The 21,576-nt window shown below is 45.1% G+C and overlaps 1 protein-coding gene across 2 annotated transcripts in view; it reads left to right on the top strand.

Moving 5' to 3' along the window:
- The window catches only part of CEPT1 (choline/ethanolamine phosphotransferase 1), a 30,429-nt gene extending 9,602 nt beyond the window's left edge, over window positions 1-20,827 (top strand). The window contains exons 5-9 of one of the 2 annotated variants that reach the window (XM_027669136.1): window positions 11,352-11,436; window positions 15,537-15,668; window positions 17,057-17,215; window positions 18,387-18,512; window positions 19,873-20,827. In XM_027669136.1, coding sequence (XP_027524937.1) covers window positions 11,352-11,436; window positions 15,537-15,668; window positions 17,057-17,215; window positions 18,387-18,512; window positions 19,873-19,992 — 622 coding nt within the window. In that variant the 3' untranslated portion in view covers window positions 19,993-20,827. Of the gene's footprint in view, window positions 1-5,198; window positions 5,284-11,351; window positions 11,437-15,536; window positions 15,669-17,056; window positions 17,216-18,386; window positions 18,513-19,872 lie in introns of both variants that reach the window. The other variant, XM_027669135.1, reaches the window with a different exon arrangement.
- The last annotated feature ends 749 nt before the right edge of the window (window positions 20,828-21,576 follow it).

Here is a 21,576-nt window from a genome sequence, read left to right as displayed (position 1 = left end):
GCAAACCCCGGGATTGTTCCTTGTCCTGGCAAACCCCGGGATTGTTCTCCCGCTGGGTGATTCCCGCTGGTCGGGGCTGGTCTGTTGGAGCTCTCCTTTCCCTTCTGTGCCGCTGGAGCAGGAGGAGTTGGCTCAACCCCAGGGTGAGGGGTCAGGGAGCACTGCAGGCAGGAGCTGTTCCATGGAGGAACTCTGGATCCTCAGGGGTGTGCAGGGGATGTGTTGGGAATGTGTGACACTGGATTGTCCCAGAGCAGCAGGAGAGGGCCCAGATTGATCCATTATTGTATTTGGTGATGGGATCAGGCCCAAGAACTTGGATTTCAGTGCAGAGATTACGGGATAAAGGAGCTGGGGAAGAGCAGAGGGAGAGGGAGAGCTTGGGGTGTCAGCCCTGCCACAGCTCAGGCCTGAAATGGGGAGTGCAGGGGCAGCTTGGCCTGGTGGAAAAGCCCTAAAAAAATAGGGAAAGACAAGTTACTGTGTCAGGTGAAGTGTGGGCTGGTTTGTCTGTGAGGAATAATAGTAATAGTAATTAAAAATTATTTTATATGTTAATATTTTATATTTATTTACATTTTATTCATTGTATCATACTTATTTTATAAATTTTATTTTATATATATATTTATGATTATTACCATCATCATTATTATTATTATTATCATCATCATCCTCTTCCAAAGGAAATCCAGAAATAGATGTTGAATTCATGGGAATCCTGACCAGAATTCCCCAATGCCCTGAGGTTTTCTCCTAATCTAGAAGCTTCCAACAATGGCACAAAAAGCACTTTGTGTTCAACAATAATCATGTCTGGAGACTCCTCCAGCTCTGTGGGATATTCCCTGGGAGCAGAGAATTCCAGGATGTGCCAGGAAAGGCTCCCTGGGCTCAATCCATGGGCAGATCCTGCTCCAGCCACAAAACCCTCGGGAGAATCCAAGGCCATCCCAGGGCAGCCCCAAACTCACCCCAAACACCTCCTGGAGAATTCCAGGGACAGGGAAACCCATCGGGAGCCAAAGCAGGGCCGAGCCGCCGGCCCTGCTGGAGCTGGGAATGTGGGCCTGGAGCTGGGAATGCCCTTGGCACGGGCAGGGCTGGGATAACCCAGGACTGGGATGTGGGATATGGGAACGAGCAGCTGGTGCCAAAGGGGTCCCTGGAGAGTCCAGGGATGGGAAGGGAGCTGGGAAGGGGCTGGAGAAGTCCTGAGGGAGCTGGGGGGGCTCAGCCTGAGAAAAGACGGCTCAGGGGGAACCTTCTCCCTCTGGAATTCCCTGACAGGGGGGGGGGGGCGGGGGGGGGGTGGTTTCGGGCTCTGCTTCCAGGGAACAAGGGACAGGAAACGGCCTCAGGCTGAGCCAGGGAGGGTCAGGTTGGATATTGGGGAAATTCCTGCCTGGAAAGGGCTGTAAAGCACGGGAAGGGGCTGCCCAGGGGGGTTTGGAGTCCCCAGCCCCGGGGGGATTTAAAATCCCTGTGGATGTGGCCCCTGGGGACAGTTTTAGTGGTGGGGGTGGGTTGATGGTTGGACTTGATTATCTCAGAGGGCTTTTCCAACCTCATCCATTCCATGTTTCCCTCTGCTGTCCCTGCCCTGGAGCTGAGCAGAGCTCAGACCCTGCGGAGTTCAGCCTGAGGGAGGAGGAAAAATGGGATCACTCCTGTGAAATTCCCACAGAATCCTGCAGGTGGAGGAGGAAAACTGTTTAATTGTGCCCAGTAATTGAATCTATCAAACTGGGCTGGGTCCTTCCCTTCCCCCTGGGAAAGACAGATCCCACCTCCCCCAGGGCAGATCCCTGAGCTGCTCTGGGATTTGGAGCCATCCGTTGGGTTGATGCTGGATCTGACTGATAACATGATCCCATGGTTTTATTGGATCTGGGCAGGGAATGAGCTCCTCAAAGGGCAGCTGGAGTTGGGGGAACAGCTCCAATGAATAGCCAGGGGTCAGTGTTGCTCCAGAATTCCCCAGGAGGAGGCAGGAAGTGTCTCCAAGGCAGTTGGGCAGGAAAAGTCAATCCAATAAACTCAGCCGGGAATGCTGAGGATGGAGCTCTGGGCAGGAGTTTGGTTTAGAAACAGACGCCTGACATGGGAATGGGCTCATGGAAGAGCAGGAATTCACACCTGGGGAAAGAAAAAGGGGATCCTGAACTGCAGGAGGAGATTCCATGTTGGAGCAGCCCCAAGGATCCCTTTGCTTTCCTGGTTCCCGGCACGGGAACTGGTTCCTGGGGGTTCTGGGCTCGAGCTCAGTCCTGGTTCAGCTGGGCCATCCCTGGGGCTCCTCTGCTTGGGAAACAGGGAATGTGCTCCTGCACATCCCAAAAATCCAACTGGAATTCCTTGTGTCCCTGTGGGAGCAGATCCGATGCTTTAGGAATATGCATTGTGCCTTTGGTTTGAGGTTCTCCAAGAAGGGGATTCCTGCCTTATCCCAGTCCTGGGATCCTGAGCAAGAACTCCAGGGAAAGTTTGAGGCTCTCTAAGATGGGAATTCCTGCCTTATCCAGGTCCTGGGATCCTGAGCAAGAACTCCAGGGAAAGTTTGAGGCTTTCCCAAGCATTGGGGAATATGGGGCACAAATCCCGCAGGGAATTTTCTGACCCTTCCCTGGAGCCCAGGTGGAATCACTCACTCTGGTTCTTCCAGATCCAGGTGTATCCCACCGGGATGTAGGAGGTGCTGGAAGAGGTGTGGGGGTGTCAGGAGCACCCCCAGCCTGGCTCTGGGAATGTCCCACATCCAGGGATTTGGGGCTGGAGCCGCCCATCCCTGTCTGAGCTGAGCTGGAGTCTGCAGGGCAGCTGGGAATCCTGGAATCCTGGAATGGTTTGGGTTGGAAGGGACCTCAAATATCACCCCCATCTTGGAGTTCATCTTGGAGAGCTCCAAGCTTTCCCTGGATTTCCTGCTCTGGGTCCCACATGGATCAGTTTTCTGGTTCAATGGGTGTTTTCCAGCCCCAGAACTCCCGTTTTTTGAGATCGGGAGTTGTCTGAGGTCCAATCCTTGTCTGCTGGGATTGGAGGCTGTGGATTATTTCATTGAATGTTTCATTGAATATTTGATATTATTATTTTAATAATAATAGTAATGATGATGGTGATGATAATGATAACAGGAATGTTCTGTGGAGGAGGAAGAGGAGGGTGGTGCACAAACAAACCTGCCCTGGGGCTGCCCAGGGTGTTCCAAATGTGCCATAAATCCATGGATTTGTGGTGAGGGACTTGATTCCGGAGCCGTCTCCAGTGTAGGAGTTCAGTTCCTGTTGGTGGGGGATTGTTTTCCCAGGAAAACTCGGTTTGGGTTCCCCCCCAGGGCAGAGCTCGGCTCCAGCTGCCCCCAAACCGGAGCCTTGATCCCGAGCATTTTATCAGGACTGGGGGTCTCTGTGGCTCTCTTTGCCACAGCGTATTTTTATTTGTCATACTTGTAATTTATAAATTTAGTGATAAATATTTTAAATTTGATAAATTTATTTATAAGTAGTTTAAATTTTATTTATGAGTTTATTTATAAATTTATTTATTTTATGAGTTTATTTATAAATTTATTTCTGTGTTCAATTATAAATTTATTTATTTTATGTATTTAATTTATAAATTTCTTTATTTGTAAAGATTTTATGTAAAGATTATATAAGGATTTTAAATATATAGGTTTATTTATAAATTTATTTATATTATTTATTTTTAAATTTATCTATTTTGTCATTTATAAATTTATAAAGATTTTCTATAAAGATTATATAAAGATTTTAAATATAGGTTTATTTATAAATGTATTTATAATATTAATTTTCATATTTTATTTATAAATTTATTTATAAAGATTTTAAATGTGCATTTTATTTATAGTTAGTTTAAATGTGTGTTTTAGTTATAAATTTATTTACAAATATTTTAAATATATAGGTTTCTTTATAGTTGTTATTTTTCATATTTTTATTTATATATTTATTTATACATTTATTGATTTATAAATTTTCAAATACATTTTTAACTTTATTTACAAGTATTTTAAAGGTATAGATTTTATTTGTAAATTTATATTCTTTATTTTCATCATTTATTTATAAATTTATAAGTATTTAAAACACATATTTATTTATAAAGTTACTTATTTACAAATATTTTAAATATATAGGTTTTTATTTCTAAATTTATATATATTCTTTATTTTCATCTTTTTATTCATAAATTATTTATTTATAAATATTTTAAATACATTTGTTTATAACTTTATTTACAAATATTTTAACTACACATTTATTTATGCATTTATTTATTTATAAATGTATCAATGTGGGTCATTTTTCATGTTTGTTCCTCCCTTTCTGCTGGGCTGAACAATGAATGGATTCAGGGAACGGGGGGTGGTTCCCCCTGAGCGGGGTCCTGGGAGCAGCATTTCCCAAGGAACCTCCTCCTGTCCCTCCCAGGTGGAAACTTGGGATAAAATTGGCATTTCTGCTCCTCCCAAACAGCAGAACCGACTCCAGGTGACAAAATAAATGGATTTAGTGTCACTGGGGGGCAGGGCAGGAGAGTCCTGGGCTCTGCCTGGCTGGGGATTTATTTACTGCTTTATGAGATTTTTATTATTTGTTTATTTATGGATTATTTATTTTTTATTATTAATTATTCATTATTTTTATTTATTACTATTAATTTATTTTTATGTGTTTATTATATTTATTTATTATTTATTATTTAATTTATATGTGTTACTTTTATTATTTCTTTATTTTCATTATTGTTTAGCATTATTCATGATATCTCTTTCATTCCAAGCAAGGAATTTCCCTCCATTCCCTCATTTCCCCCTCACGGTTTGGGTCAAACCCTTGATTTCCTGGGTGAAGGTTCCAGGTGTATCCCCCATTCCCGTTCCTTTGTTCCCCTTTGTTTATTGAGGCTCGTTGACCTGTCCCCAATCCATGCGGATTTGGGGATCACGGATCCTTGGGAAGCTCCTGGGAAGGGCAGAGCTCCGGGAAGGTTCCAGGTGTATCCCCCATTCCCATTCCCTCCTTCCCCTTTGGTTTATTTGGGCTGTTGACCCTCGTCCTGCCCTTTACCCTGTCCCCAATCTGTGTGGATTTGGGAATCCCGGATCCTGGGAATCTCCCGGGCAGGGCGAGCTCCGGGCGGGCTCTCAGGAATTCTCTCCGGCGTAGATTCGATGTGACAGAGTCCGTGCTCTGCACTGTGGCCATCCAGCTGCTCTCGGGAATTCTGGGACCCTGGGTCTGGAATTGCACGGTAAAACATTCCCGGGATGTGCCGGAGGCTCGGCCGAGCGGGGACGGCACCTCTGTCATGCACTGCCCTCCAAAAACCCCCTGGATTGGGGGTTCCCCAGCTTTTGAGCGGGTTTCCTGGGCTTTGACACCTCCCACGGGAGGGAAACACGAGCAGAGACAATTCAAATGATCTGGAAAGAAAAGAGCAGGAAAAAAATTCAGATTAACTGGAAAAAAATGAGCAGGAAAAAAATTCAAATGAACTGGAAAAAAGTTTTCTTTTTTTATTTTATTTTTAAATATTAAAAAATGAGCAGGAAAAAATTCAAGTGAACTGGAAAAAAATGTATGGTTTTAATTTTTTTTTTTTTTAATATTTGTTTTTTTGCTCAAAAGCTGCTTGTTCAACACAAAAGTGTGATTTAAAGGTTCCTCTTTATCCCAGTTTTGGCTTATGTGTATTATAATATTTAGTGTATATGTATCTATTATATATTATTATATATAATATATATTTTATAGATAATATATACAACATATTATATATTAATAAATATTATATATGCTGCTTTGTAATAAATATTTAAATATTTAATATTAACACAAGGAGAAAAAATGAGCAGGGAAAAATTCAAATTTACTGAACAAAAAAGGTATTTTTTAAACTATTTTTTAAGTATTTCAGTTGTTGTTTACTCCAAAGCTGCCTGTTCAACATAAAAGGTTGATTTAAAGATTCCTCCCTATTTTATCCCAGTTTTGGCTTCACCTCAAAGCCAGGCAGGAGAATCTCTCAGGGTAGGAATGGAATCATGTTGGAACTATTTAAAGCTGGAGGAACCTTTTGGTTGCTGCCATTTCAACACTTTCCCACCAGAAACAAGAACTGTTTGGCTTTTATTTTATTTTATTTTTTTTATTTTATTTTATTTTATTCTTTCTTTTTCCCTTCTTTTTCCTTTCTTTTCCCTCTCTTTTCCTCTCTTTTCTTCTTTTATTATTATTATTATTATTATTATTATTATTATTATTATTATCATCATCATCACCATCATTATAATATTTAACATTTACACATTTAATATTATTTACATATAACATTATTATATAGTATATTTTAATAATAATAATCACTTGGAGGGATCAGGTGCCAGAAATGCCAGGAATTTAGAAATGCTTTGCTGATAATCCCTGGAAGGCTGGGAATAGTGCTGGGAAACGGGAATTGGGCCAGGAAAGGGAGGAGAAGCTCCATCAGGATTCCAGGCTGGGACAGAACCGAGTGCCCAGGGAGCCCCTGGGGGGAAAAGAGCCATAAAATCCAATCATGGGGGGATATTCCCTGGTCTGGCTGTGGGACAGGAAAAGCTGGAATTGTGGGAGGAGAGGGAATTGCTGGAGCTGGATGAGGAGAGTTTTCCACAGGAGCAGAGCAGAGGAGCTGCTGCAGGATCCAGGTGGAAAAGGTCCCACCTTGGCCATTCCAGGAGATGTTTGTCCAGTGCCTGCAGAGCCTGGGCCAGGCAGAGCATTCCCATGGAATCCTGGATGGGTTGGCTTGGAGGGACCTCAGATCCCATCCAGTCCCATCCCTGCCCTGGGCAGGGACACCTCCCACCATCCCAGGCTGCTCCAGCCTGGCCTTGGACACTTGCAGGGAAGGGGCATCCTCTGGGAATTCCATCCCAGAGTCCTAGGGCCTCCCCACCCTCCCAGCCAGGAATTCCTTCCCAATATCCCATCTCTGGCAGTGGGAAGCCATTCCCTGTGTCCTGTCCCTCCATCCCTTGTCCCCAGTCCCTCTCCAGCTCTCTTGGAGCCCCTTTAGGCCCTGGAAGGGGCTCCAAGGTGTCCCTGGAGCCTTCTCTTCTCCAGGGGAACATTCCCAGCTCTCCCATCCTGGCTCCAGAGCAGAGGGGCTTCAGAATCCTGGAATCCCAGGATGGTTTGGGTGGGAAGGGACCTTAAAGCTGTGGCTGCCTCATCCCTGGAAGTGCCCAAGGCCAGGCTGGATCCCCCTGGGATGGTGAGAGGTGTCCCTGCCCAGGGCAGGGGTGGAATGGGATGGGATTTAAGGTCCAACCCAAACCAGTCTGGGATTCCGTGGATCTTCTGCTGGAAAATGGCACAACAGTTGGAAAACCGGCAATTCCTCTGCTTTCCAGTTTGTCCCAAGGCAGGGTGGAAAGAGAGGGAGACGTTTCTGTGTCTCTGCAGGAATGGGAGCCCCTGGAAGCTCTGTAGACCTTCTACTACCTTGGGAATTCAGGCAGGGCTGAAACGGGCTTTAACAACTCCCAGCTTTGCTGCTTCCCTGGCTTTGTGTGGATTAAACCCTCGGATATTCCCATTTCCAGCCCTTGGTTCAGCCTGGGGCAGTGTTGGCACTACCTGACCCGCTCCCTCCTGCAGAGGTCCTGGTTGTTATTCCTCATTTAATTATTATTAATTATTTAGTGCCTGTCACTTTGCTCTGGAATCAGCGTTTTCCAGCCTTATTTTCAGGTTTTTCCCAGTTTTTTCCAGCCTTGTTTTCAGGTTTTCCCAGCCCTGCCATCGGATTGTTCCATCAGGGCCCTTTGTGTGAAATGTTGAGTCAGAGCCTTTACTTTGTCTCCATCAGCCCTTTGTTCTCCTCCTTTGCTGGAATGTTCCCGGAGATCTCAAAGCCCCATCCAGGATCTCCCAACTCCCATCCCGGATCTCAGACCCCGTCGGGGGCTCCTGTTTGTTTGTGCAGCCGCTGTCAGAGCCCTGGGTTCCTTTGAAGGGTTTGGGATCTGCTTTCCTTGTGTCCCCTGAGGAACTACCCCAGGAAACTTCCCATCCCTCTGTTGTGGCGTGGGAATGCCTTGGGAGAAGGGATTGTTTCCTTTGCCCCGTTTTCATGGATCTGGATGTCCCAGGTGTTTGGGCAGTGCGGACAGGAAGGGTTTGGTCAGGAAACATCAGGCACAGAACCCGGCAGGGAGGAGGAAGTGGCTGAAAATGTCCCCCTTCCTAAAAATAACTCAGTTTTGAGGCTTCTCCTGGCATTCCTGCTCTTCCCACCTGGATCCTGGGATGCAGGATTGAAATGAGGGGGAATAGAGACAGACACAGGGAGAGGAGAGCAGCTTGGAACTCGCTCCTTCCTCCTTGCCTGGAAATCCCTTTGCTGTCCTCCGGGTCCGTGGGCATCATTAGTGTGATGGCAGGAATTAAACCAGGCACTGAATGTAGGACCAGGGGCCTTCCTGCTTTTCTTTCCCTGATTTTTTGACTCGGATTTGCTCAGTGAGCCACAGCTCCAGGGGTTTGTTCTCCAGCCCTGATCATGGAAAGGCCACTCCAGCCTTTTGTGCCACAGTGGGGCAGGAACAGGGTCACTGGTCAGCACAGCCTGTCCCAGGCACTGCAGCCCTCCCAAAGCCAGGCTTTAGCCAATCTCCATCCAAAGCCAGGCTTTAGCCAGGCTCCATCCAAACTGAGCGAGTGCTTTCCCTGCTTTTCCCTTCCCATTTTCCTGGGAGCTTCCCAGTTTAGAACCAGCCCAGTGACTGAGGCAATGTATGGGTTTTTGTTTAAGCCCAGCTCAGTTAATCCTGCAGCAGAGCATTAATCCTGAGTTAACCACTGAGGAGGAGGCCGGAATTTCGGGTTGAGCTTTCCCAGCTGTGCCGTTGCTCAGGATCCCCCTTGGCAAAGCTGTGGTTGCTTTGTTTTATAATCCCATTTTTCCACTTAGTTTCCATTTTAAGGACTTTTTTAGTCCCTGTTTAGGACTTTTGGGAACACTGGTGCCAATTCAGTGTCTTTTGGGTGGCAAAACTTGTGGCTTTTTGGGAATTCATTCCCGTTTATTCCTCCCCTTGCTCCCTGTATCCACCTGTACCTGCACAGACATGGAGTCAGGTTGGGTTGTGTGGCTTCCAGAGGTTTCCAGACCTTCCCCACCCTCCCTCAGGGCTTCCATCATTCCTGAGGCCACACAAAGAGCACCTCCGAGGGCTCCCTGGAGCCTTCCCTTCTCCAGGGGAACATTCCCAGCTCTCCCAGCCTGGCTCCAGAGCAGAGGGGCTCCAGAATCCTGAATCCCAGGCTGGTTTGGGTGGGAAGGGACCTTCAATCCCATCCAGTCCCAGCCCTGCCCTGGGCAGGATCCATGGATTCTTCACAGATGTTGGGAAAGTTCAGCCAAAGCTGTTGGAGGAAAACTGGGAGAAGACTCCAATGAAAGGAGAGATTCCTTCCAATGTCTTTCTGCTGGGAAGGAATTCCTCCCTGGGAGGGTGGGGAGGGGCTGGGATGGAATTCCCAGAGGATGCCCCATCCCTGGGTGTGCCCGAGGCCAGGTTGGATCCCCCTGGGATGGTGGGAGCTGTCCCTGCCCGGGGCAGGGGGGAATTAAAGGATCTTTAAGGTCCCTCCAGCCCAAAGCACTCCCAGATTCCCTGATCCCGGTGTGGGGGATGGACATGGAGCTCTTCCAGCCCAAAGCACTCCCAGATTCCATGATCCACAGGACAGCAGGAGGGGCATCAAAGCCCTCGTTGCCCTTCCCTTGTCCCTGCTCTGGGGGATATTCCAAATATCCCAAATAGTCTGTGTGGGATTTGGCCGCAGCCTCGGGTCTGTCCCTCCTGCTCCTGGTTCTGCTGCTGAAACCAAATTATTTTTGCTCCAAAGCCCCGCATTTTGGCCAGGCTGGAGATCCCCAAATGAGAGAATCCACTTCCAAAGCCCCGGGAGAAAACCTGAGCTGATCCTGAAATGATTCCATGGGCTGGGAGGGCATTGAAGGCAACAGGCAAAAAAATTCCATATTTTATGAATATAAAAATAGTATAGTATAGTATATATCGTGTATATTAATATATAATATATTAGATTTTATTTTATATTTTATATAGGTTATATATTTTATATTTTATATGTTTTATAGTCTGTATTTTATATTTACATTATATATTATAGCCATGTGTTATACATATAACATGTATTTTATTTATGTGTCTATAAAATCACAAATTATATATATGTAATATATAAAAAGTATAAAAAATATACAACATTATATATATTATATATTATGTATAATGTTATTATATTATACATACGTATGTTAGGTATACATATATAATATAAAGTATATAATACCATTATAAATAGTATATAATGTTATATATAACATTATGTATATTATATGTAGAATATATAACACACCAGCAAGTCCATCCTCTTTGTTTCACTTGTATGTTTCTTTACTTCTATTTATTTTTATTTATTTCTATTTCTCTCTTGATTATTACTTCATTTTATTAATTATTCATTACTATTTTATTATTTATTTTTATTGTATATATTAATTATATGTTCATATATTAATATATTTATTTCATAGTTATTATTTTAATTATTAATTATTTATTTATTTATTTATTTTTACAATTTATGATTATTTCCTTTTTTTCTATTTATTTCTTTTCCTTTCCTATTTCTTTTCTTCCCCTTCCCTTTATTCATTTCCACCCCCACTTTTCCCTCTTTCTTCCTCCAGGACTTTTTCTTCCTCCAGGACTTTTTCATTCCCTTTAAAAAAAACCCCAAATTCCCTCTTTTCCTCCAGTGTTCCACCCCCACAGTTGGTTCCTCCCTCCTGGTTCCGACCTTTTCCGTTCTGGCTCTCCAGGGATTTGTGTTTCCTTTTTAAACTCAGTGCCTCAGGGAGAATATTCCGATTAAAGGCAGGGAACCAAAGGCTTTTAAAAGGCCAATAACACCCAAAGGCATTAAAACACCTCCTGAGCATTCCAGCATCTCTGATAAATCCTGTTTTTTTGGTGGAGGAGGTTCAAACTGGGTATTTATTCCCGCCCTGAGCAGTGACAATCCACCTTTTCCTCTGGATAACTGGGATAACCAGGGTCCATTTCACCAATAAACCCCAAACACTGATTTTCTCCCTAAATTCTGGGGGAATTCTGCCCTTTTCCCTGGATTTTGGGTGCATGACAGAGCTGCTGTGCTGAGCTTGCAAATAACAGCCTGGAATTGCTTCAGTGCTTGGAATAACTGGCTTTTTTTGGCTCTTTTTGTACTGATCAGAATTGATGTGACTGAAGTGCAAATCTTCATAATAATCATGCATTTGCTGGCAGTGATTGGAGGACCTCCTTTTTGGCAATCTCTGGTAATTCTGCTCCTCTTCTTACTTTATCCTGATTTATTTTCCTTTTCCCTGGATGAATTCCCTGCACGGGTTGATTTGGGAGGAGATTTTCCTCGGAAGTGGGAAATGGGAATTTTGGAGTCAATCATGTGGAATTCCCTGGTTCTGCCTGGGCCAGAGCTACTGAAAAAAAAAAAAAAGGTTATTTTACACCTGGAAAAACATCAAATATTGCCCAGATTTTGATGGGCCTTCAGGGAAATCCTGGGAAAACCTCCATGGATTTCGGGCAGTGGAGGAGCATTAAATTGGGATGAGGATTTGGGGATAATTGGGCCTGGCTGGGGCTGACTGATTTATATGGGGGGAAAAAACCCCAAATTGTCTTTTTTTCCCTTTTAAATTGGGAATAAATGATTAAATGAATGTTTGATTTATATTTATATCTATATCTATATGTTTTATCTATATATAAAATTTATATATATTTATATTTATATTTATATTTAAATCTATTGCATCTATTATATCTAATTTTGCATCTATTTTATTTATATCTATATATCTATTTTATATGTTTTAATACCTACTTTATATCTATATGTTCATATATATAAAACCATATAATCTATAGATATAGATGTGTTCCTGTGGGCTCTCCAGGCCATGTCAGCTGGCACTTGATGGGCTTTGTTCTTAATTATAATTATAATTAATTACTAATCACAGCAATGTTCCTAACCCTGGAATGTCTGATGGGATTTGGGATTTGGGGGTGGGAGTTTTGATTTGCTCTGGTTTTGGGGGGGAGGAGGGAAATAACGGGATCCAAAGGGGGTTGTGCACTCAAACATTCCACTTTCCCCTGGGAAGAGCAGGTGGGAAAAACGCAGTATTATGGATTTGGGAAATGTTGCTTTAATTCATTTCCTTTCCTTGTATCCCATAAAACTGGATTTCCCTGTCCTGGCTTCCTCCTTTCTGGCCCTATAAATTCCCTTTTAAAGCCTCTTAAACACTCCTGGAGCTGGAGAATTCCTGGGAGATGGTGAGTTTGGGATCACTGGGAAAATGGGAATGAAGGGAGCAAGTTTAGGGCAACTTGTTTAATCCATGGATTATGTAGTTTATATTCCATATACTGATTTATTTTGCTGTTGGAAGCAAGAGAAAAGTCCTGCAGTTCCTGGGATTTTCCTCCCCAAAGGCACCAAGGATTCGGAAATGTGGAGCTGGAGGTTGTTGTTCCTCAGGCAGAGAGTCCATGGACAGCTCCACATTCCAGCTGGGATCCAGCCCTGTGGGAAGGACTCCCGGGATCCAGGTTTCCCGGCTGGGTGTGGGATTTGAGGTCTCTTCCCTGACCCTCAGCTGGTGGAAATGGGCTCTTTTCCTGTCCATTCCCTCGTTATTTGGGGTTTGAGATCCCAGAACTCTGATGGCACCAACTCTGCAGTTCCTGGCAGCATATCCCAGCCTTGCTTTAATCCAGGTTCTTCCAACCTCTCCTGACCCTGTTCCCTTCCTGCTGCCACGTGTTCCTGTTGACATGCCAGGATTTTCCCAACCAAAATTTGGAATTGTGGAATCCTGGAGTGGGTTGGATGGGAAGGGACCTTCAATCCCATCCAGCCCCAGCCCTGCCCTGGGCAGGGACACCTCCCACTATCCCAGGCTGCTCCAGGTTTATCCAACCTGGCCTTGGGCACTCCCAGGGATGGGGCATCCTCTGGGAAATCCAGTCCAGGGCCTCCACATCCTACCAGGAAGAATTCTTTCCCAATATCCCCTCTAACCCTGCCCTCTGGCAGTGGGAAGCCATTCCCCATGTCTTGTCCCTCCATCCTTTGTCCGCAGTCCCTCTCCAGCTCTTTCAGGAACAGCTCCCTGTGCCAGCTGCTCCAAGAGCAAACCCCTCTGCTCCAGGTTTCCTTGAATCCTGGAATGGTTGCGGTTGGGAGGGACCTTAAAGCTCATCCCATTCCACCTCTGCCCTGGGCAGGGACACCTCCCACCATCCCAGCTGGCTCTCACCTGGAACGCTGCTTTCCCGGGATGTCCCTGGATCCAGCAGCTCCCTGGAGTCTCAGAGGGTTGAACACAGAATAAGATTTCCCTGGAAAACTTCTGGCTGGTGACACTTCCCTGAATTCCTGATGTGGTTTTTGAGAAGTTCCGCACAGATTTGACTTGATGACACTTCCCAGAATTCCTGGTTTTTGGGAAGTTTCATGTGGATCTTTGTGTCCCTTCCCTGAATTCCTGACATGGTTTTTGGGAAGTTCCCCACAGATCTGACTTGAGATGAAACCCTTCTAGTCCCCAGGAGGGTCAGAATAATTCCCTGGGCTGCAGTGATCTATGGAATAACAGCCAGGGAATCCCCTGGTTTCACATCCAGGGGCTGCAGTTCCATCCTGTGGGAACATTTCAGAGGGAAAAAGTTAAAATCATCTGATATTTCCTTGATTTTGCTGCTTCGCACTCTTGGCTTTGCTGCTTCCACTTTGTTCCCATTTAGCAGCTTTTTATCCCCCTCCTCTCCCAGATCCCAGGCTGTGGCTGTTCCTCATTAGTGATTAGTGATTAATGATGAGTTATTTCTGCCCTCTCAGCCCTCCCTGGTGCTGCTGCCCCTGGCAGGGGACAGGAGGGTGTTAACGAAGCAGAACTGGACCAAATTGGGGGTTTTAACTGTGATTTCCCCCTCCTGCCCCTCCCTGAGCACCTTTCTCTGGGCTTTGTCGTGTCTGGGAGTTCTTTTCTCCACTTACCTCGGGGAAATGTCAACTCTGATGTCTTTTGACTCCTGTTTGGAGCTTGTTAGTTGTTTTTTTGTGCTTGTAAAAGCCATTTCACCCCATCCTTTAAATACCAGAGTTCCCTCTCTGAGGCAGAGGGACCCGCTTTCGGAAGGCTGAGGGGAGACCTTGGAAGCCCTGAACTCCTGGCATCAATGGCTGATGCCCCGTCTGTGGCCATTCATCCTTTTGCTTTATTTGCCTTTATTTTTTCTCTACAATCTTTCTTTTTCTTTTTTTTTTTTTTACCTTAAAGAGGCAGCCTGAGCAAGACAAAAACACATTGGAGTGTTGTGGAGCTGCCCCAGGCTGGGCAGGAACCTCCAGGGCAGGGCTGGGAGAGTGGGAAGGGTTCAGGCTGCTCTGCCCTGGGAGGATCAGGAGGTGAAGCTGTTGAACGTCACAGAAAACAAAAAAAAATATCTTCAAAATCTTCCAGAATGATCTTCAAGTTCGAGGGATGTCTGGACAAAACACACCCAGGGTGGGGTTTTGGGATGTCTGAAGTTGGACTCGATGCTTCCAGCTCCAAATATTCCCTGGTTTGCCTGCTCTGAGAGGGAAATTAAAGCAAAATAGAGACACTTGGAGCTCCCTGGGGCCCCTCAGGGCTGGCCCTGGGGGGCTGAGCTGGGTTATTCCCTGGAGTTCCACCACAGCACTTCCCCAGGGAGGAGCTTTCTTGTGGTGGCCCAGATAAAGTTGGGAAGTTTGGGGCAGTTATCTCCAAACACTCCCTTCCATGAACTTCCTGGGGTTTAATTTGGGCTACTTTTTGTCATTTCTCTTCCTCCTGTTCTGCTTAAACCCGAGACTTAAACCCGAAGGGAACTTTGGAAATTGGGCTCCTTTCCCCTTCTTTGGCAGCCTCAGCCCTCCTGCCCCACCACCCCAAGGTGCCTCCTCTGGGCTCTCCTCACCTCCCTGGCCATGCCCAAAGGTTCAGAGCCCCTTTCTGGAGGGTTTCTCTGGGTCTTGGTGCAGGTGGGAGTTTAGAACCAGCTCCAGGAGAGACAAGGGAGGAATTTCCCTCCCCTGGAGGGACTTCCAGCCATTCTTGGTTTCTTGGCCCACTTTTGGGGGCTCTTCTTGTGTGCCTGGAGATCAGCCTGGCTTTGTGGGAGGCTTGAGGGAGGATCGGTATGGAATTGTTGGGGAACACGTCTCCCTGTGTGCCCAGGAGGAACTGCAATCCCTGTGTTGGCAGAGCCAAGCAAATACAGCCCTGGACAAGTGGAGTGTTTGGGTGCACTGGGGAACCTGAACCCAAAGCCAGTTTGTTTGTGCATCCTTTTAACTTCTTGTCTCTCTCCCATGAAGATTCCAATCCTGAATATCCAGGTGAAAATATTCCCAGCTCTCTGTACTGTGGCAGGAACCATCTTCTCCTGCACCAACTACTTTGGTGTGATCTTCACAGGGGGAGTTGGCAAAAATGGCTCCACCATAGCAGTGAGTACCTTGTCCTGCCCCTTCCTCCTCCTCAGCCATGCCTGGCGTTTTTATTCTATTTTGTTTTATTTTTATTCTATTTTAATTATTTTATTTTGGTTTATTTCATTTTATTTTTAATTTAATTTATTTTATTTTAATTTCATTTCATTTTGTTTTGGTTTATTTTATTTTTAAATTTATTTTAAATTTAATTCCATTTAATTTCATTTTTTATTTTATTTTAATTAATTTCATTTATTTTTTATTTTATTATTTTTTATTTGATTTTATTTTCATTAATTTAATTTAATTTTATTATATTTTATTTTTATTTTAATTAATTTAATGTCATTTTATTTTATTTTTTAATTAATTTCATTTCATTTTGTTTTAATTTAATTATTTAATTGTATTTTTGTTTTATTTATTTTTTATTTTAATTTAATTTATTTAATTTCATTTTCTATTTTATTTTTTACTTTGTTTTATTTTAATTTAATTTATTTTATTTTATTTTATTTTATTTTGTTTTATTTTGTTTATCCCCCCTCCAGGTGAAATATTTTCCTTTCACTTCATTTCCTGGCTTGGGAAAAAACCCCAAGTTAATATTGTGTGTGTGTGTGTAAGAAGAGCAGATTTAGGAGTCAGAGGCTTAAAATGGGTGATTGGAAGCAGTGCCAGCATTTTGATTTTGGGGGTTTGAGTTACTGACACAACTTCCTCAGGGAGTTCTGGTCCTTCAGAGCTGAGCACTGTCCTTCCAGCAGTGGGACAGGAGCTGGGGAGGGTCTCCTGAGCCCCCCCTGCCCCCTGGCTCTGCTGCCTCACAGGGGTTTTCTGCCCCACACCCCAAATGCAGCCCTTCAGCTGTTCCCCCAAATCCATCCCCCTGAGATGCTCTTCCCCCAAATCCATTCCCTCAGCCCCTGTTCCCCCAAATCCATCCCCTCAGCTGTTCCCCCAAATCCATCCCCTCAGCCCCTGTTCCCCCAAATCCATCCCCTCAGCTGTTCCCCCAAATCCATCCCTCAGCTCCTGTTCCCCCCACATCCAATCCTCAGTTGTTCCCCCCCTGCCTCAGGGGCCCATTTTTTTTCATGTGGTAATTTCCCTTCACCCCCCGTTTCCCAGCCCAGGAGGGTTTTTGAGGTTCCTTTGCTTTATGAACCCCATTTCTCCTGCCATACTGTCACTTCACCCCCCATTTCCCTGCCCAGGAGGGGTTTTTGGGGTTCCCTTGCTTTATGAACCCCATTTTTCACATGATAATTTCCCTTCATTTCCCGTTTCCCAGCCCAGGAGGGTGTTTGGGGTTCCCATCCTCTCTGACCCCTGTTCCCCTTTCCCAGCCCAGGAGGGTGTTTGGGGTTCCCTTGCTCCCTGACCCCGTTCCCTGTCCCCAGGGCACCAGCGTGCTGTCCCCGTTCCTGCACATCGGAGCCGTGCTCGCCCTGGCCGTGATGATCTACAAGAAATCGGCTGTGCAGCTCTTCGAGAGACACCCCTGCCTCTACATCCTCACCTTCGGCTGCGTCTCCGCCAAGATCACCAACAAGCTGGTGGTGAGTGCTGCGGGACCTGCCCCTTCCAGGCTCCATGGAAACTTCTGGCAAAACTGGGAGTTCCTGGGGGTTCCAATGGGTAACTTGTGCCCTTTGGAGCCCCAAGGAGGCGATTTGGGGAGCCTGGAGCTGCAGCAGAGCCCTCCTGTGTCTGAAAGGGCAGCTGAAGGTCCCCAGCTCTGCTCCCCCAGCTCCTGGTCACCACAAAAACAGCGGTTCTGTGCTCGTGGGGGAAGAGCTGGGCTGGGACAGGGCTGGGAAAGCCCCTCGTGGGGAGGGAGGGAGGAGGTGACACAGCTCTGGGACACTCACTGAGGGTTTAACTCCGAGCTCTGGAGTGAAACAGGGTTGAAATGATTCCCAGGGAGCAGGTGAGTGAGGTCCAACAGCCCCTGCCTCCCACCCTCCCTGTCTGGGGCAGCTGGGACAGAATTCCTAGTGGAAGGAGAGTTTATCCCTTCCCAAGACCCGTTTCCAGCTGGGCCGTGCAGGGAGGATGGAGCGTGGGGGCCCATCTGTGCAGGGAGGGAGGTGGGAAGGCCTCACTTGGGCACCAAAACATCATCAAATCATACCCAGAGAAAGGTGGGGACCTCATGGAATGGGAAAAAAGAGGTGGAGGGAGAGACAAACTCCAAAAGTCTCTGAATTGGAAGCTTTAGCAGCTGTAAATTTTGTTTCCAGGCTCAGCTAAACTTTCCAAATTTGACTTTCAACTTAAAAAAAAATCACCTTTCTGCTCCCCTTTCCCTGGTTTGTTCCTGGCAGGAGGAACAGGTTGTGGGCTGGAAAACACGTTGGGTTTTTCCCTGGGCTGCATCCTTTGCTCTAAATAAAAGCTGTTTCTCTGCAAACCTTGTAACTCCTGCAGTTACAGAACCCCACGTTCAAATAGGATTGAAATACTGGATATTTTGCAGCTGTGTGGCTTGAACTGGGGGTTGGGTTTTTGGCTGGCCTGGGCTTGTTTCTTAAAATGCTCTTTTTTCTCCTTTAAAATGTTCTTTTTTCTCCTTTAAAATGCTCTTTTTTCTCCTTTAAAATGCTCTTTTTTCTCCTTTAAAATGCTCTTTTTTCTCCTTTAAAATGCTCTTTTTTCTCTCTTAAAATGCTCTTTTTTCTCCTGTAGGAAGCTCTTTTTCCCCTGTAAGCAGCTCTCTTTCCCCTGCAGGTTGCTCACATGACCAAGAGTGAGATGCACCTGTACGACACAGCTTTCCTGGGCCCCGCTCTGCTCTTCCTGGACCAGTATTTCAACAGCTTCATCGACGAGTACCTCGTGCTCTGGATCGCCCTGGTGAGTGGGGGCTCATCGGTTCTCTCACTAATGATGGGGTTGCTTGTGCCCAGCTCACCTGCATGGGGCTGGGACAGGGAGGGGACCTGTTTTATTTGATTTTTATTTTAATTTTTTATTTTTATTTTTATTTTATTTTTATTTTTTATTTTTATTTTATTTTAATTTTTTTTTACTTTTTATTTTTCATTTTATCCTATTTTATAAATTTTATTCTTCATTTTACTCTCCATTTTATGCTTCACTTTATTCTTCACTTTGTTCTTGATTTTATTCTGATTTTATTCTCCATTTTATTCTCCATTTTATTCTTCATTTTATTCTCCATTTTGTTCTTCATTCTCCATTTTATTCTCGATTTTATTCTCAATTTTCTTCATGATTTTCTTCTCGATTTTCTTCTCCATTTTACTCTCCATTTTACTCTCCATTTTATTCTCCATTTTATTCTCCATTTTATTCTCCATTTTGTTCTTCATTTCATTCTTCATTTTATTCTTCATTTTTAGGTTATTTTAATGGGTTTTTTAGGTTATTTTTAGATTTTTTTGGTTTTGTTTTTTTTTAATACCATTTATGTGGGGAAATCCCCCCTCCCCCAGTAAAATATTCTTATGAAAAGTGAGAAATTTGGATTCCTTGAAATATCTCAGGATGATAATGATAATAACTATAAACTATTATTAAATTATTATATTAAATTATTATATTAAATGATATTAGTATTCTATTATTGAGGAGCATATTAATTATTAAATATTAATTATTATAGTAGTATTAATAACAGCTAGGAGGATATTATTAATAATATTTAACATTATTATTATTTATATGATTATATTACTATATCATATTGATATATTTATTTAATAATAATGATGATGACAGAGGTAAGGGGGCATTTCCCAGGATCTCTGGAGCTGCTGTGACTCTTTTCCCTCCTCCGACTGGAGAACTGAGAGTCAGAGGCTGGAAATGTGTTGTCACAGGGCTGGAAAAAAGCTCAACATCCCCAGAAACTGTTCCTGGAGTGACTCCCCATCCCTGGGGGTGTCCAAGGCCAGGCTGGATAACCTTGGAGGCCCCCGGGATGGTGGGAGGGGTCCCTGCCCGGGGCAGGGCTGGGAAGATCCCAGAGCTCTTTTCCAACCTGGATGAGCTCTGAGGTCCCCCCAGCCCAACCAGTCTGCGATTCCAAGAATATTCCCGGAGATCTGAAGGTTAAATTAATGCAGACCAGCCCCGCTGCTGAATCCCGGAGCGTGTGGGCCTGTCCCGCTGCGGGGGGAATCCCGGCAAGGGGATCCGAGCGTGTCCCTGGGAACGCCGGGAATGGGATCCGAGCGTGTCCGTCCCGCAGGTGCTGTCCCTGCTGGACCTGCTCCGCTACTGCGTCAGCGTCTGCTCCCAGATCGCCGCCCACCTGCACATCCACGTGTTCCGCATCCAGGGCCGCCCCTCCCACTCCAACCACCACTAGGGAACCGGGAGTCGCCAGGAAAACCGGGAAAGGGTTGCTCTGCTGCGTGGCCGGGTGACGGAGGAGAGCGGAGGCGCGACGAGACCCAAGTAATTAACAATCGCGATCACTTTGTCTGACTCTGGCTCTGGGACCGGTGACACTCCCCGACAGTCTCCTGCCTCGGGAGAGCCCATTCCAGAGGCAGCTCCGCAGTCAGCCCTGTCGGTTCCGGGCCTGGGAACAGCACGCAGGGATAACGCTCTGTCTTTGTGATTCCCTTGATTCCAAATTAACTCTCTGGCGAACGGATCCCCACGAGTCTCTAACGTAGTGTCAGTGCAGCCAGATCTGCTTTGGGTTCTAATCTCTCATCATCTCCTAGTGAAATACTCCCGTAGTTCCACTCAGATTGATTTTACTAAAGACCTGAGCTGGTTAAACACACAAACACCCCGAGGTATCTCACTGCCTTGCCTTGGAGCCCGGGCTGGGCTGGTTTTTCTTTTTTTTTTTTTTTCCGCTTGTGCATTTGGAAAAACGAACAAACAAACAGAGAAAAAAGCGGGGTTTTTTGTGCTGGAAAGAAAAAAAGGACGTGTTGAACAGGGTTCTGCTGGCAAAGGGGTGCCCGGCATGCAAAATAGTGTGGTATCTTTGTCTCAATTAATTTTATTTTTTTAAATAAACGTTATCTAAAAAAAAAGAAAACTTTATTTCGAAGCGATTTTCTTCGGTGGAAAAAGACTATAAAGAAGGAAGAAAGAAAGAAAATTTTACTGTTTACTTTTTTATGTATAAAAACTTAAGGCAAAATTTCCTTTCTGCTCTTAATAAAGAAGAATTCTGAGGGCAACAGTTGGCCTGAGATGTGTGTTGCTCTGTCCTGCTTGGACTTGGGATTTCCAGAGCAGTTTTCCAGTGTTTTCCTGTGGATCATGTTGTCATTTCCAGGATCTTCAGGAGCTTTCCCTGTAAGCTTTGTTTTTGTTTTTTCTCCCTATTTTAATACCACTGGTTTTGTTTTAAATGTGATGAATCTGCACCAGGGACACTTAAGTCGGGTTTAATACAGGGTTTCATCATCATCATGGCTGGGCTTCGCGAACGAAGATTTGGGAAGGCACTATCCACATTTGCTACAGGCACGCTGGTGGCTTATGAGGCCAATACGTGACAGACATACCCAATTGCAAAAGGCACAACAGAAAGACTCCTTAGGTGGTGTATTCTGCAAGACACGGTTCTTTCTGCGTTGCCTTTTTTCCTCGAGAGTGATCCTGCGTGTGTTCTCGAAGGAGACAGCTGCGTTATAGATGGTGTGTCTCCAGGCCTCCCGATTTGAGGCCAGAGTAGACCAGTTATGGTGATCAATAAGGCCAAGGCTGAGATGTTGTTTCAGGGAGTCCTTGTATCTTTTCTTCGGGGCTCCTCTCTTGCAGCAGCCGGTGGCAAGTTCACCATAGAGCAGGATCTTAGGGAGGGGGTGGTTGGTCCTTCATCCTTGAGATGTGCTCGGCCCATCGCAGCTGCGTTCTCAGTAACATGGTCTCAATACTTGTGACTGTTGCCTGTTCTAGTACAGATGGATTGGTCACATAATCT

This window comes from Corapipo altera, unplaced genomic scaffold (assembly GCF_003945725.1).
Source record: "Corapipo altera isolate COAL_440 unplaced genomic scaffold, ASM394572v1 300, whole genome shotgun sequence".
Taxonomy (NCBI): Eukaryota; Metazoa; Chordata; class Aves; order Passeriformes; family Pipridae; genus Corapipo; species Corapipo altera.
This window is presented reverse-complemented; position numbering and strand designations above follow the sequence as displayed.